The sequence below is a fragment of the Heptranchias perlo genome, chromosome 2, assembly GCF_035084215.1.
Source record: "Heptranchias perlo isolate sHepPer1 chromosome 2, sHepPer1.hap1, whole genome shotgun sequence".
NCBI lineage: Eukaryota > Metazoa > Chordata > Chondrichthyes > Hexanchiformes > Hexanchidae > Heptranchias > Heptranchias perlo.
In genome coordinates, this window is record NC_090326.1 from 112,247,678 (window position 1) to 112,262,625 (window position 14,948).

Consider the following 14,948-nt stretch of genomic DNA (forward strand, 5'->3'; position numbering starts at 1 on the left):
TATATTCTACGTTTCCTGTCTAGACTGTCAGCAATTTAACACCTCTGATTGGATTGTCAGCTGACAGGTAAGATGCAAGCACAGTTCTCAAAGGATCTCTTAGCTATTTCTTCAACAGATATGGCAACTACTAAAATTTGGACCTGTGTCTCAAGTATCCATCTGAGCAGAAAGCAAATTTAGACATTGAATACAGACCAAGATTTTGGATTATTCAAAGCTTAATGTAAAGCAAAACTTCAAATAAATCCAAATGGTCATTCTTAACCCACTAACATAGAACAGTTAGATAAAATGATAGTCACCCATTTTGCTGCAGATTTACAGTTATTGTTGCATCAATATTTTGGTTACATATGTTGAAGAAATGGCTAGCAGATCTTTTGAGAACTGTGTCTATATCACAAGAAAAACCCCGTTTCACCTCTCTGACATACCAACAAAGTGCCTATTCCTCTCAGCCCCACTAATTTTCTGCCTTGTTCTCCAAGGCTTGATTACATATTGTCCATTTTTCCCAGACATTCTTCCTTGCCTTCACATACTAGTGCAATCTTACCACCAACCCTTTGCTGTATCCTGCTACAAGGAAAGGAGAGAAAGATTGAAGTAAAAGGACACGTGATAAGAAAAAAGGGGCTGGGCTCCTCAAATGGTTCACTGTATAAATGCATCCTATGGTGTGGTACATTTCATGCTGTCTTTAATGAGCATGAAATGTACCATGAATGAGCTTTGACCCATTGTCTGTGCTGATTAGTTAACCTTGGGCAGGATAGGCCTTAGTGTTCCTGAGCTAAGGAGGGCGAGAAATCAGGCATGGTGCATTTCCATTCAGGGACTCCAGCTTCAAAATGCATGTATGTTGGGCGAGAATAGAATCGAGCTAGGCTCGAGGGCAGGATAACTTGTTGCCACTCATAGGGGGTGAAATTGTTCTTGCGGTAGCGCAAAACGGTGATAACGAATCGGCCGCCCGTTTTACACCTCGCCCGGATTTATTAAAATAAAATCGGGCAGCTTGTAAAATGGCAGCCGGTTTGATATTGCTGGTTTTGCGCCACCTTCCAAGACCAATTTCACTCCCATTATCTCAGTTCACATCTGAAGAATGGTCAGATGACAGCTAGCACCAAAGGAATCATAACGAGGCATGAATCACTAACTTCAGAGCACAAGGGAGGAAAATTGACAGGATAAAAATAGCACTTCAAAAACAAGGTTGGAGAAGCTGATCAATAAATAAAGCTCATTGGGGACCCATGTACAAGGTTTGGCTACTTTTATCCTCAAAAGTGACAATAAATTTATAAAACAATTACAGTTACTTTTGACTCAAAAGCTCATTAAAAGGATGATTTTCCAAACCAATTTTTCAGTTCTTTGTAGATTATTTTAATGCCCACAATTGACAAATGTTTGCTCATCACCAATTAAATTAGCAGAGTGTCCTTGCACAACAGTCTGTTGCTCAATAAAAACTGAAGTGCCAGACATAATTAAACCCTTTGTATGATGCATGGGGTGTCTAGTTCATTAAATATTTAGTGTTGTATCTGTTCCACTTATTATATCTCTATGGTTGCTTATGTCCCTTGATGCACATACTACTTAGCACGTCTCTGCTAAGTTGCCATGGTGTACTGCAACACAGCAATGTAAGTTATGTCTGTATAAATCACATTTCTAAAGTAGACTGAGACTACAAATGATTGTTTTTTATGTAATGTTAAATAAGTGTTTTTCACCTTATAAAATGACTACAGTTCATTAATAATCTTTTGAATCCAATATGGCCTGTCAAGAGCACCCTCATTCTTGAAACTGTCAGGAATATCACTAGTTACAGCTTAAAGAAACAACTCAATTTTTGATAGTGAAACATATTTAGTGTTAGAGAGAGAGTCAAACACACATACAAAACCATAGTCACAGATCATTTAACTGTACTAATTCTGGATCAATAATACCTTTCTTTTCTGTGTCCTCTGTATTTTCTTAGTACTGATATTCACAAATCTTACACTGAATCATTGCTGATCAGAAATGGTGATTATAAGAATCTGAACGGCCGAGGGGAAGCCTCGCCCATTAGCTGCGCACATCCGAAATTCTGGTGGGCAATGGTGGAAATGGTGGCAGCACGTGTCAGTGTTTCTAACATGCACTACCAGCAGGCAAGGTTCCCAGTCAGCAGCACAGACTCTTAAAATTACCCCTAGAGTCTAAGAATTATTAACTTATCCAAAATTGAGGTGGCAGATCCTTGATCGGTTTTGTACTGTATTAACTGTGCCTAATCAATTCACTGGTAACAGATTGCAATTTTCAAATTTATGTGCATCACATTAGTACTTTTATTCATGAGCATTATCTTGTTGCATCAACATGTTTTTATTTGTTTGTGGGATGTGTGCAACACTGGCAACGCTACATTAATTTCCTATCACTAGTTACCTTGAAAAGACAGTGGTGAGATGCCTTCTTGCTTTGTAACAATTGCTTTTACAAACAAGTGGCTTGTTAGCCCACTTCAGGTGACATTAAGTGGTTGGGACTGGAGTCAGGTATAGTTTCAGACCAGGTGGAGATGACAGGTTCCCTTCCCTGAAGAACATTAGTGAACTAGTTTGGTTTTTATACCAATCCATCAACTTTCTTCACAACTTGTCCATGTTGGAATTTGAACTCATGACCTCTAGGCTGCTAGTCTAGCACCATAACCACTACACACGTGCATCCTTTCTAAAGCCTGATTTTGAGAGTTTGGTAAAAATGGGATTGAGCTGGCCTATGGCACAGGCTTGTCTGCACTGGCAGCTGAAAGAGAAGGCTGTGCCAAATTTTGAAATGGCAATCCTTCCCCTCTCCCACCCTCCAAATTTGAATAGGCTACTGGAAGATAAAAAGCTTGCCTAGAGACCATCGCCTGTAGCACACTTGGCGAGGGAGCATAAAATATGGTGATGCTGCAACTCTTGAAGAGCAACAGCCACTACGTTCCTATAGATAGCTTTTTGCCAACCAAAGGTATTAAGGGATATGGGCCAAAGGCAGGTATATGGAGTTAGATCACAGATCAGTCATGATCTTATCAAATGGCCGAGTGGGCTCGAGGGGCTGAATGGCCTACTCCTGTTCCTATGTTCCTATGAAGGGAGAGGTTGTGGTGGTGCAGAAAAAATGGACTAATTGTTCACAATGGCACATTGGAAACATGGGGGCAAAACTACTGCCTTTGAGGTTGAAGAGTAGGATGTCCTGCTGCAGAAGGTGCACCAAAGCAGGTTGGCCCTCCTGGAAAAGCACAGGTCCGAATGCAAGGAGAGACATCACCTATCTGGATCACCCAAGTCCAAGGAGGTAACCTTTTGACATTGGTCAGAAATTGGTTGGGAGGTAGAAGACAGAGAGTAGGGATAAAGGGTTCATTCTCTGATTTGCAAGATGTGAGAAGGAATCTGAACTGGGGCCTCAGCTTTTCACCATATGTATTAATGACTTGGAAGAAGGAATAGAGAGTTGTATATCCAAGTTTTCAGATGACACCAAGTTAGGAGGCACAGTGAGTTATGTGGATGGGAGCAGGAGGTTACAAAGAGACAAAGACAGACTAAGTGAGTGGACAAAACTATGGTAGATGGAGTTCAAAGTGGGAAAACATGAAGTCATCCACTTTGGATCTGAGAAAGACAAATTGGAATATTTTCTTAATAGTGAGAAACTAGGAACTGTGGAGAGCAAAGGGATTTAGGGGTCCATGTACACAAACCATTAAAAGCACAGGTACAAAAAGTAATCAAAAAGGCTAATGGAATATTGGCCTTGATCTCAAAGGGGTTGTAATTCAAAAATGAGGAAGTTATGCTTCAGTTGAACCGAGTCTTGGTCAGACTCTATCTGGAGTAATGCATTCAGTTTTGGGCCCTGAGCATCAGGAAAGATACATTGACCTTAGAGGGGGTTCAGTGCAGATTCACCAGAATTATACCAGGGTTTAAAAGGTTAAATTGTGAAGACAGGTTGCATAAACCTCGTGTGTATTTCCTTGAGTTTAGAAGGTTGAGGGGTGATCTAATTGAGTTATTTAAAATGATTAAGGGATTTGATAGAGTAGATGCAGAGAAACTAGTTCCTCTCGTGGAGGAAATCCAAAACAAGGGGCATAATCTTAAAATTAGAGCTAGGCCAATTAGGGGTTAAATCAGGAAGTACTCTTTCCACCCAAAGGGTAGTAGAAATCTGGAACCCGCTCCCCCAAAAAGCTTTGGATGCTGCGTCAAATAAAATGTTCAAGGCTGAAACTGATAGATTGTTATGATGTGGAGATGCCGGTGATGGACTGGGGTTGACAATTGTAAACAATTTTACAACACCAAGTTATAGTCCAACAAATTTATTTTAAATTCCACAAGATTTCGGAGGCTTCCTCCTTCCTCAGGTGAACGGTGTGGAAATGAGATTTTCGACAAATGAGATTTAGGTAAGGGTATCAAGGGCTATGGAACAATGGCAGGTAAATGGAGTTAAGGCACAGATCAGCCATGATCTAATTGAATAGCGGTACAGGCTCGAGGGGCTGAATGGTCAACTTCTGTTCCTATGTTCCTTGAAGTTTGCTAATATCAGGAGAAAGACGAAGGCAAGCGTTTATGGACGCCATTCACAACACCGTACACTGGCAAACCCCACCACCCAGTGAAAGCTGTGCTCCCATCCTGCTGCTACCTCCTTTTGGCGGGAAACATGATGAAGGCATTTCTATCCTTTGCAATATTTACATTCGCCAGGCGAGCTGCAGGGCACCAATCAGGCATCCGAATGCAGCTTGCCAAATGCAGCAAAGGAAAATGAGCTAGAGCTGCTGCCAGGAAGGTAAATCACCAGGGGGTGGTCACGATTGCAGTGCATGGGGGCCTTGGGGCAGCAGTGGCCCAGATTATTTTTGTGGGCCCCGTAGGTGAACTCCTGCTCCTCCGAGGCCCATAAAAATAATTCAAGACCTTTGCTGGGCCTTTTCTCTTCCACCGCCCACACTGTGCAAGCTCTGACCAGTTCCTACCTAAAATGGTAACCAGGGTCCTATTTACATCATAAGACCCCGATTTCCATCTTTAAAGGGGCCAATTTCCATCTTAAAAGGGGCCTATTGCCTGAAACAGTTGGGCGCTTTGGACACCCAGAGGTAGACCCTTTTAAAATGGCGCCGGCTACATTGCAGGTGTTAACAGGGTGGTAAAGTTACCCACCCCATTTTGAGGCTGTTACCACCCTGTTAACGCCTGGCAAAGGGAGTGAAAATCGACCCCATGGAGGTGGAACAGGATTGCAGGTATTCGGGCTCTTTATATTATTTTCTTGACTTTCCTCTGATGTTAAAAAAAAACTCAGCTTATAATATTATACTATTAGTCACATGACCTCACATACCTCTACGTCATATGCCAAGTTCACCTTGATTATCCTGTCACACAGGTTATGCCACCTCTACCATCTTCAGTATGCTGACTACATAATGATTTACGGCTGTAATATAATCTTGGGGTTCCACTGATGATCACATACTGCTGGAGCTTTGCTCTATGTTTCTGACTGGTTTGCTCAATTGAATTACTTCCTTGTAAAACATCTATTCTCTCGCATTTGTGCTGTCAGTAACACTATTACCAATAATGGAGAAAGAGAGACTTATCTCGTCATCACCAGATGGTAGCACAAGGTAGCGCTGATAAATGTTTCTACTGCCAAGAGCTAGGAGTGTCTGAAGGAGTACTTGTGACAGTGTGGCAAATATTGTGCAGTCACAGCAGTCTCCTCTTCTCCTCCACATCCTAAGGTGGGGGTGATCATTTTATGCACCTTGGAAAGGGGAAAGACTGAGTGAACCCTGCCAGAATTCAAACCTAGCATTTTCAGACCCTTAGTCCAGTGTGCATGATCCATAACAACATAGCCTTGAAATTATTTTGTAACAGGTATCAACACTTAATATGTTAGTCTGAAATACCTCTCTCATCTATTTTAACATTTACTTTAAAAGGGTTTGTGTTTCTGTTTAAATAGCAGAGAAAGGGATTATAGACATGTTAAATGTTCAGATTTATTAACCTACAGCAGAATTTCAAATTTAGAGCCTTTTTCTGCAGAAACGTCGTACTATTTTGATATAGAAGGAAAGAAAGAAAGAAGGAATGAAAGAACTTGCATTTATATAGCGCCTTTCACAACCTCAGGATGTCCCAAAGCGCTTTACAGCTTTTTAAATACTTTTTGAAGTGTACTTACTGTTATAATGTAGGAAACATGGCAGCCAATTTGCACGCAGCAAGGTCCCACAAGCAGCAATGTGATAATGACCAGATAATCTGTTTTTAGTGATGTTGATTGAGGGATAAATATTGCAATGACAAATTTGCAGAGCTCTGTATTAAGTACACTGGATGACTTCAGCTTTCTCATTTTTTTAAAAACTTGTTCTTGGGATGTAGGCAATGCTGGCAAGGCAGTATTTATTGCCCTTCCCTGGTTTCCTTGAGGTCATTGAGTAAGCCACGTAGAATTGGACTGGAGTCAGTGTAGGTCAGATTGAATAGGGATGACAGGTTCCCTTCCCTGAAGGACATTAATGAACCAGTTGCATTTGTACGACAATCCAGCAGCTTTCATGGTCACTGTACTGGTGCCAGCCTACAAATTAGCAGAAAAACGACCATGAAAGTTGGCAGACCCATCGTAAAAACCCAATTGGTTCAAACGTTACCAAGTTGGCCTAATCATATTTCTTCAAACAGTAATGAATCACTAAAGCTTCCAAGATCTTGGGTTCAGTTTATAGAATTACCTGTTTTGTGTATGAAGAATGCCCCCACCTCCTGCTATGTATCTCCCTCTCCCTACCTCTCTCTGCCAGACAGGGTTGATGGTGTTAAAAGTAATCCCGGTACGTTTCTCTTGCCCATGGTGTGGTAAAACTGGGAAGATGCTGTGTTTCCCTGGCTGGATGGAAATCTTCAGGTAAGGATCAGGGTTGAAGAACATTCCCTTCTTCAGACCAACAGCTTGAAAACCTAACCAAGGCAAACAAAAAGAATAGTGAATATGTAAATGCGTGACATCTGTCCAAGAAACATCGCAATCAGTTTACTTCCACTGCATCAAGAGTAGGATCAGAAGCTTTGAATTTCCAAATATTTAATTACCAAATATTTGAGATCTAAGAAATAATCACGATGTTCACATTTAATCTCATTCATAAATTAGCACGTAAGCGGCATTTAGCACTGATGATCAATTTACTATTCATCAACATTACAGGTGTTTTAAGAGTTTCAGCACAGTGAAACAAATCTTAAGGAGTGCTGTCTTCGTGAAGCAGTGCTTGGCAAACTTTTTTTTGATGTGTTGACAAACATATGTTAAAGTGTTGTAAATAGGTTCTAAATGTACCATTGAAATACTTGCCCATTACTTCTTGTTTTAAAGAACAAGAATTAAGGAGAGATCCTCTTGAAAAATGTCAGTCTAAAACTACATCTGATTTAAACTCATATTAGGAGATGCCCAAGAGGAGCTAAAATCTATCCTCAAGTTGACCATTAAGGACAGTCTCCGTGAATGCTGCCCACTGGAAACACACATTCCTGCACTTTACACATTTTTTGCTTTGCACAAACAATTCCTTTATTAAAAACCCTAACCGACAACACCATGTTGTCGGTTAGGGTTTTTGTATTTCCATACACATCTATAGATTTAGAGAATGCTTTACCACAGGGAGTAGTCAAGGCAGAGACCATTGCAATTCGAACAGAAAATTGGATAAATATTTGAAGCAGAGGGATATGGGGAGATAGCAGGGTGGTGGGACTAATTTAAGATTGCCCTAGCAAAGAGCCAGTCCAGGTACAATGACTGAATGGCCTCCTGTGGAATTCTATGATTAAGGTTGAATCCATTATTAGTTCAACAGGAGGAGGTTTTATGAAGCAAAGAAAATTAACTTGATGTGTTTGTCACTGCCAGTTGTGTTATATGATTTTCATAACACAAGTAAACTACACGACAAAATTAGGCTTTTAAAGAAGATTAGGGCTAATGACAATACTTGGAAGAGTTAACAGTGTTGCCACATTCTGTTAAGAGAGATGCTCGTTGATACTTCTCATATTTCAAACATGACTGCGTACAATAGAAGCACAAATGAAAAACCTGACTGACCAGTGGCCCAAGGGAGGCTATGACATGAGAACATTTTAAGTAGTGATGTCAGACTGAAGTAGCATTGGCCAGAAGTGCAGACAGGATTCCCCCAGAGAACTCGTTATTTCTGTGGTTAGTCCCCGAAAGAGATGGAAATACAGATCATCATCATTAAATATTTAGAGCTACAGATATTATTGAGAGTCTTGTGTTAGCTGATGCAGTTGTTTCACACTTTATACAGCAGTTAGTATCTTAATTGAGCTTTAATTCTCTTACATTAAAACATGCTAAGGAGAAATATACCTCTACAGATAACCAAAGAGAGGAAACACGAGCAGATTAGTGATGATATCTTATGGATTATTAAAGTGTGATATCAACTATTGATTATTAGGACTAAAGTCTCCTTGAGACCCACCTGTTAAGCAATGCTGGTGCTGGGGTCTTTTAGAACTGATAGCGCGGTGTAAACATGTGGGGGTCAATTTTCCCTTTTAGTCAGCTAGCTGGCGGAGCGCACTGGTCACCGCCCATATAGTCAGGGAGCATGCTCAAGACTCTGATCTTGAGCCAGATTTAGATGTTGTTAGCAAGTTGCGAGCCCTGAACGGGCATCCTGCTGCAGCTTGCTGGCTCTGGGCCAGCAGCTAGTTTCTGGGGGAGGGGGTAGGGGCAGGTGAATGCCGGGGTGGGGGGGCAGGTGAACGTGGGGGGGGGGGTGGGGGCAGGTGAATGCAGGGGGGGGCAGGTGAATGCGGGGGGGTGGGCAGGTGAATGCGGGGGGGTGGGCAGGTGAATGCGGGGGTGGGGCTGGTGAATGCGGGGGGTGGGTATTGGTGAATGCGGGGGGTGGGTATTGGTGAATGCGGGGGGTGGATATTGGTGAATGCGGGGGGTGGGTATTGGTGAATGCGGGGGGTGGGTATTGGTGAATGCGGGGGGTGGGTATTGGTGAATGCGGGGGGTGGGTATTGGTGAATGCGGGGGGTGGGTATTGGTGAATGCAGGGGGTGGGTATTGGTGAATGCAGGGGGGGTATTGGTGAATGCGGGGGGTGGGTAATGGTGAATGCAGGGGGGCAGGTGAATGCGGGGAGTGGGTATTGGTGAATGCGATGGGTGGGTATTGGTGAATGCGGGGGGTGGGTATTGGTAAATGCGGGGGGTGGGTATTGGTGAATGCGGGGGGGGTATTGGTGAATGCGGGCGGGGGTATTGGTGAATGCGGGCGGGGGTATTGGTGATTGCGGGGGGGGTATTGGTGATTGCGGGGGGGGTATTGGTGATTGCGGGGGGGGGGGGGGTATTTGTGAATGTGGGGGGGGTATTTTTGTGGAGTCAGCGGGCGCATTCCCACCAGAAATCGGGGAGAAAAATAATCCCCATTGCCTTTTCTTTAGACTGACAAAATCCCTTGCCGCCAATCTGTTCCATCATCTAATATGATGAGCAATATTTGGCAACTGAGTACACTAACAAACACTAATACTTAAAAGTATGATAAAGTCTGGAACAACAAACGGCCATTTGGTTCACCCTGCCTGCTTTTTCCACAGCCCATTCACAATCTAACCCTAACATGGATTCTACCCCACTTATTTAATCTCCTGGGAAAGTTCTGGAAATTTTCTCCAAAATCTCCTAAAATATTTGAGCAAAATTCCACCAAATTTTACTAGACAGAAGGCGACCAAATCTGTGAAAGTCCGATACCCTTATTCCATTCTCCTGCCCTTTTCTCCATACTGTATTAAATTTTTATTTTTCGAATAGTAATCCTTCCACCACTGTTTCTGGTAGGGCATTCCATGTCCTAACAACAATCTAAGTAAAAAAAATATTCTCCTAACTGCTCTCTTCATTTTGGTGACGACTTTAACTTTATGCCCCCTTGTTACTGACTTACCAACCAGTGGAATTTGGGCTAGAAATTGGGCCATGTAGCGCCCGTTGTTTCGGCGCTACGCGGCCTCCCAAACATCCAAGATGGCGTCTTGGCTGCGCTCACACATTTCCAGCGTGACGTGTGCCAGACGCCATCTTGGTACAGGCATTAGTGGAGGCGCAAATACCGAATGCCGGCCGCATGTAAAGTAGGGAGAAAATGGATACAATCAGTGTGTAATGCTGATTTAAAGAGATAGACACCATTTTGGAACTGAACGCTCAGTCTTAACCATGATCATCTGAACGTGTCTTAGAGTGCCTGGAGGACCCTCACCAGTGCTATTTAAAGGGACCATGCAGGATTTACAGGTTAGTGGCTGGATTATTGCTTCTGGCTGCCGAGACATTTGTAACAGTTTTTAGAGGACTCCTGTACTTGAATGCTAGGACTAGGGACATAGCCAGGACGTGCAGGAGTGAAGTTAGGAAATGCTGATGCACGCAAAGGATGGGATATGTTTGGAATGCTCTTCTGCAAATGGCAGATGATGCTAGCTCAATTGTGAGCTGAATCTGAGATTGATAGATTTCTGTGAACCAAGGGTATTAAGGGATATGGGGCTAAGGCAGGTATATGGAGTTAGGTCACAGGTCAACCATGATCTCATTGAATGGCGGAACAGGCTCGAGGGGCTAAATGCCACTGCCACTTGCTACCTCCTGATATGCGCCACCTTCTCCTGCAAGAAAGCGGGACGTGTGTCTGGGTGACGTGCCTGTCATGGATGAATAGCTGCCAGTGTGTGTGGCCTGTGAGTTGTGGATGGGCGGCTTGTGACAGTGGTAATATGTAAGGGTGAGAGGAAGCATCTGATTGGAAGAGTTGAGTACTAATGGAAAGAGTTTGTTGGTGTGTGGGTGATGGGGGGTGTAGGGAGTGAAGCAGTGGATGCGGCTAGTGGTGCAGTTGGTAGGAGATGCCACTTGACAGTTGACCTCACTCACCTTGACCACTCGTGTCAAAGCACTGAACTTCTTCCTGCACTGCATCCATGTTCGTGGTGCTGTGCGCCTGGCATTGGCTTCGTCCCCCGTTGCCTCCCACTGCCTTCAGGGCATATGTCGTTCATGGGATGTGGGCGTCGCTGGCGAGGCCAGCATTTATTGCCCATCCCTAATTGCTCGAGAAGGTGGTGGTGAGCCGCCTTCTTGAACCACTGCAGTCCGTGTGCTGAAGGTTCTCCCACAGTGCTGTTAGGGAGTTCCAGGATTTTGACCCAGCGACGATGAAGGAACGGCGATATATTTCCAAGTCGGGATGGTGTGTGACTTGAAGGAGAACGTGCAGGTGGTGTTGTTCCCATGTGCCTGCTGCTGTTGTCCTTCTAAGTGGTAGAGGTCGCGGGTTTGGGAGGTGCTGTCGACGAAGCCTTGGCGAGTTGCTGCAGTGCATCCTGTCGATGGTACACACTGCAGCCACAGTGCGCCGGTGGTGAAGGGAGTGAATGTTTAGGGTGGTGGATGGGGTGCCAATCAAGCGGGCTGTTTTGTCCTGGATGGTGCCGAGCTTCTTGAGTGTTGTTGGAGCTGCACTCATCCAAGCAAGTGGAGAGTATTCCATCACACTCCTGACTTGTGCCTTGTAGATGGTGGAAAGGCTTTGGGGAGTCAAGAGGTGAGTCACTCACTGCAGAATACCCAGCCTCTGAACTGCTCTTGTAGCCACAGTATTTATATGGCTGGTCCAGTTAACTTTCTGGTCAATGGTGACCCCCGGGATGCTAATGGTGGGGGATTCGGCAATGGTAATGCCGTTGAATGTCAAGGGGAGGTGGTTAGACTCTCTCTTGTTGGAGATGGTCATTGCCTGGCACTTGTCTGGTGCGAATGTTACTTGCCACTTATAAACCCAAGCCTGGATGTTGTCCAGGTCTTGTTGCATGCGGGCTCGGACTGCTTCATTATTTGAGGGGTTGCGAATGGAACTGAACACTGTGCAATCATCAGCGAACATCCCCATTTCTGACCTTATCATGGAGGGAAGGTCATTGATGAAGCAGCTGAAGATGGTTGGGCCAAGGACACTGCCCTGAGGAACTCCTGCAGCAATGCCCTGGGGCTGAGATGATTGGCCTCCAACAACCACTACCATCTTCCTTTGTGCTAGGTATGACTCCAGCCACTGGACAGTTTTCCCCCTGATTCCCATTGACTTCAATTTTACTAGGGCTCCTTGGTGCCACACTCGGTCAAATGCTGCCTTGATGTCAAGGGCAGTCACTCTCACCTCACCTCTGGAATTCCGCTCTTTTGTCTGGGGCCGAGTGGTCCTGGCGGAACCCAAACTGAGCATCGGTGAGCAGGTTATTGGTGAGTAAGTGCCGCTTGATAGCATTGTAGATGACACCTTCCATTACTTTGCTGATGATTGAGAGTAGGCTGATGGGGCGGTAATTGGCCGAATTGGATTTGTCCTGCTTTTTGTGGACAGGACATACCTGGACAATTTTCCACATTGTCGGGTAGATGCCAGTGTTGTAGCTGTACTGGTACAGCTTGGCTAGAGGTGCAGCTAGTTCTGGAGCACAAGTCTTCAGCACTACAGCCGGGACGTTGTCGGGGCCCATAGCCTTTGCTGTATCCAGTGCACTCAGCCGTTTCTTGATATCACGTGGAGTGAATCGAATTGGCTGAAGACTGGCTTCTGTGATGGTGGGGATATCGGGAGGAGGCTGAGATGGATCATCCACTCGGCACTTTGGCTGAAGATGGTTGCAAACGCTTCAGCCTTGTCTTTTGCACTCACGTGCAGGACTCCGCCGTCATTGAGGATGGGGATGTTTGCAGAGCCTCCTCCTCCCATTAGTTGTTTAATTGTCCACCACCATTCACGACTGGATGTGGCAGGACTGCAGAGCTTTGATCTGATCCGTTGGTTGTGGAATCGCTTAGCTCTGTCTATAGCATGTTGCTTCCGCTGTTTAGCATGCATGTAGTCCTGAGTTGTAGCTAGAGGGCCTCTTGCTTCTCCCCCCCCCCCCACCCAACCCCGGTGGAGATAGGATGTCTCTCCTTCTGTCCATCCCTTGTACCAAGGCCTCTAGTGCAACTTCAGAGAACCTTGGTGCATGCACTCTCGCAGGCCTGAAACCAACTCAGATTGGCAGATTGGTGAGGTCTGGCATGCAGATTGTAGGATGTGGGATTTCGTAGTGCACAACCTTTATTCAATATTTTAACATAACTCATCAGTGTGTAAACATAGGGATGGGACCAGCATCTGTGTTTCACATGTGCGATGTCTGATTTCCAGTCAGACTCTGTGTAGACAGCAGACAGTTATTTTTAGCAAATAACAGGTACCAGCTACCTTTAAGAGATTTTAAGAGCCAGCCTACCTTTAAGAGATTGGGTCTCCCCCTGCTGGTGGGAAGTATGAATTGTATTGTATCCTCCAGTCAACGCTGATTTCCAACGCTGCTTGCAGGTAAGTCCTCAGGCCTGACGAAAGTCTCATCCAGCCTGCGCAGGGGCCATTAATAGCGGATTACGCTACCCATGCCCTATAGTAGGCTTTATCGAATTTTCCCCCCCATAGTTCTTCCTCAATTTACATTGCCAAAAACCCTCATCATTTTGAACACCTCGATCAGATCTCCTCTTAAAAGTCTAATGAGAAAAGCCCCAGTTTCTCTAGTCTCTGTTCAGGGCTAAAGCCTCTCATCCCTGGCTTCAATTTAGTGATTTTTTTCTGCACCTTCTCCACAGTCGTGAAATGATTCCTAAAGTAGGATTCCTAAAACTTGGCACAACATTCTAACTGTGGCCTAACCAGTAATTTATATAGGTTTAGAATTACCTTTTTGCTTTTATAAAATCTTGTAACCCAGATGCCTTTCCTACAGCTTTGTCCTCTCACTTTAAAGATTTATGTATTTGAATCCCTAAAGCTCTCTGCTCCTCTACTCCTTTGAAAGTTTTAACATTTAGTGTACGCTTCCCTTCCTTATTCTTCCCATGCAGCTTTGGCTGTCTGAAGCAGAAATTTGCACCTGACTGATGTTACATGTTTATCGACAAAGAGCCTTGTATTTTTCAGGCATATTAGCATTCACTGATGGGGAACAAACCCAGTAACTGGAAAAAATGAGCCTAGCTTTTCCGATCAGTTATGCTTGACCATAAAGCAATTGCAAAAAGGGGAGAGGATGTGTAGATCTACACCCAATTAAGGCATCACACTAATTTCCAGTGCTGGATTGATGGGAACAGGAAACTCCATCCTAAAACAGATGGGAGCTTCATTTCAATATGTTAATACTGTCCTGATGACATTATTTAAATGTTCCTGACATTCACACACCTAATACCAATTCATCTATGAACCCATAAAATGTGTGTTTGGGAGCCTTTGTGCGAATTGTTGTGACCGTAATTGTGAAGGTCACAATAGCCCTTAATTTCTACGCCTCTGGATCATTCCAAAGTGCCACTGGCGACATCACAATTATTAGCCAATCTGCAGGAAATAGATCTGTAGAGCAAATGCCGAATGCCTTGTTTACTCGAGCAACTAATTTCATCTCCTTCTCTATGGACAACTGGCAATAGTGTGAGAGAGCGGTGCAATTTTACCAAATGACAGGATTTCTGAGGGGATTATAAATTGCACTCATATGACTATACATGCTTCATTGCACAGTGTAGAGCTCATTTGCAATCATCAGCACCAGATTATACACGCAATGCTACAGCTCATCCAAAACTCTACTGCCTAGATTCTATCCCACTCAACCATCACCCCTATGCTTGCTGACCTACATTGGCTCCCAGTCCCTCAACGTTCCCAATTTAAATTCT

The 14,948-nt window shown here is 44.2% G+C and overlaps 1 protein-coding gene across 1 annotated transcript in view; it reads right to left on the bottom strand.

The window, feature by feature from the left end:
• Positions 1 to 14,948, bottom strand: part of LOC137332346 (E3 ubiquitin-protein ligase HECW1-like) — a 316,523-nt gene that overhangs the window by 266,450 nt on the left and 35,125 nt on the right. Inside the window, exon 4 of the mRNA XM_067996100.1 lies at positions 6,898 to 7,067. Within this exon, the coding sequence (XP_067852201.1) occupies positions 6,898 to 7,067 (170 nt within the window). The remainder of the gene's footprint in view (positions 1 to 6,897; positions 7,068 to 14,948) is intronic.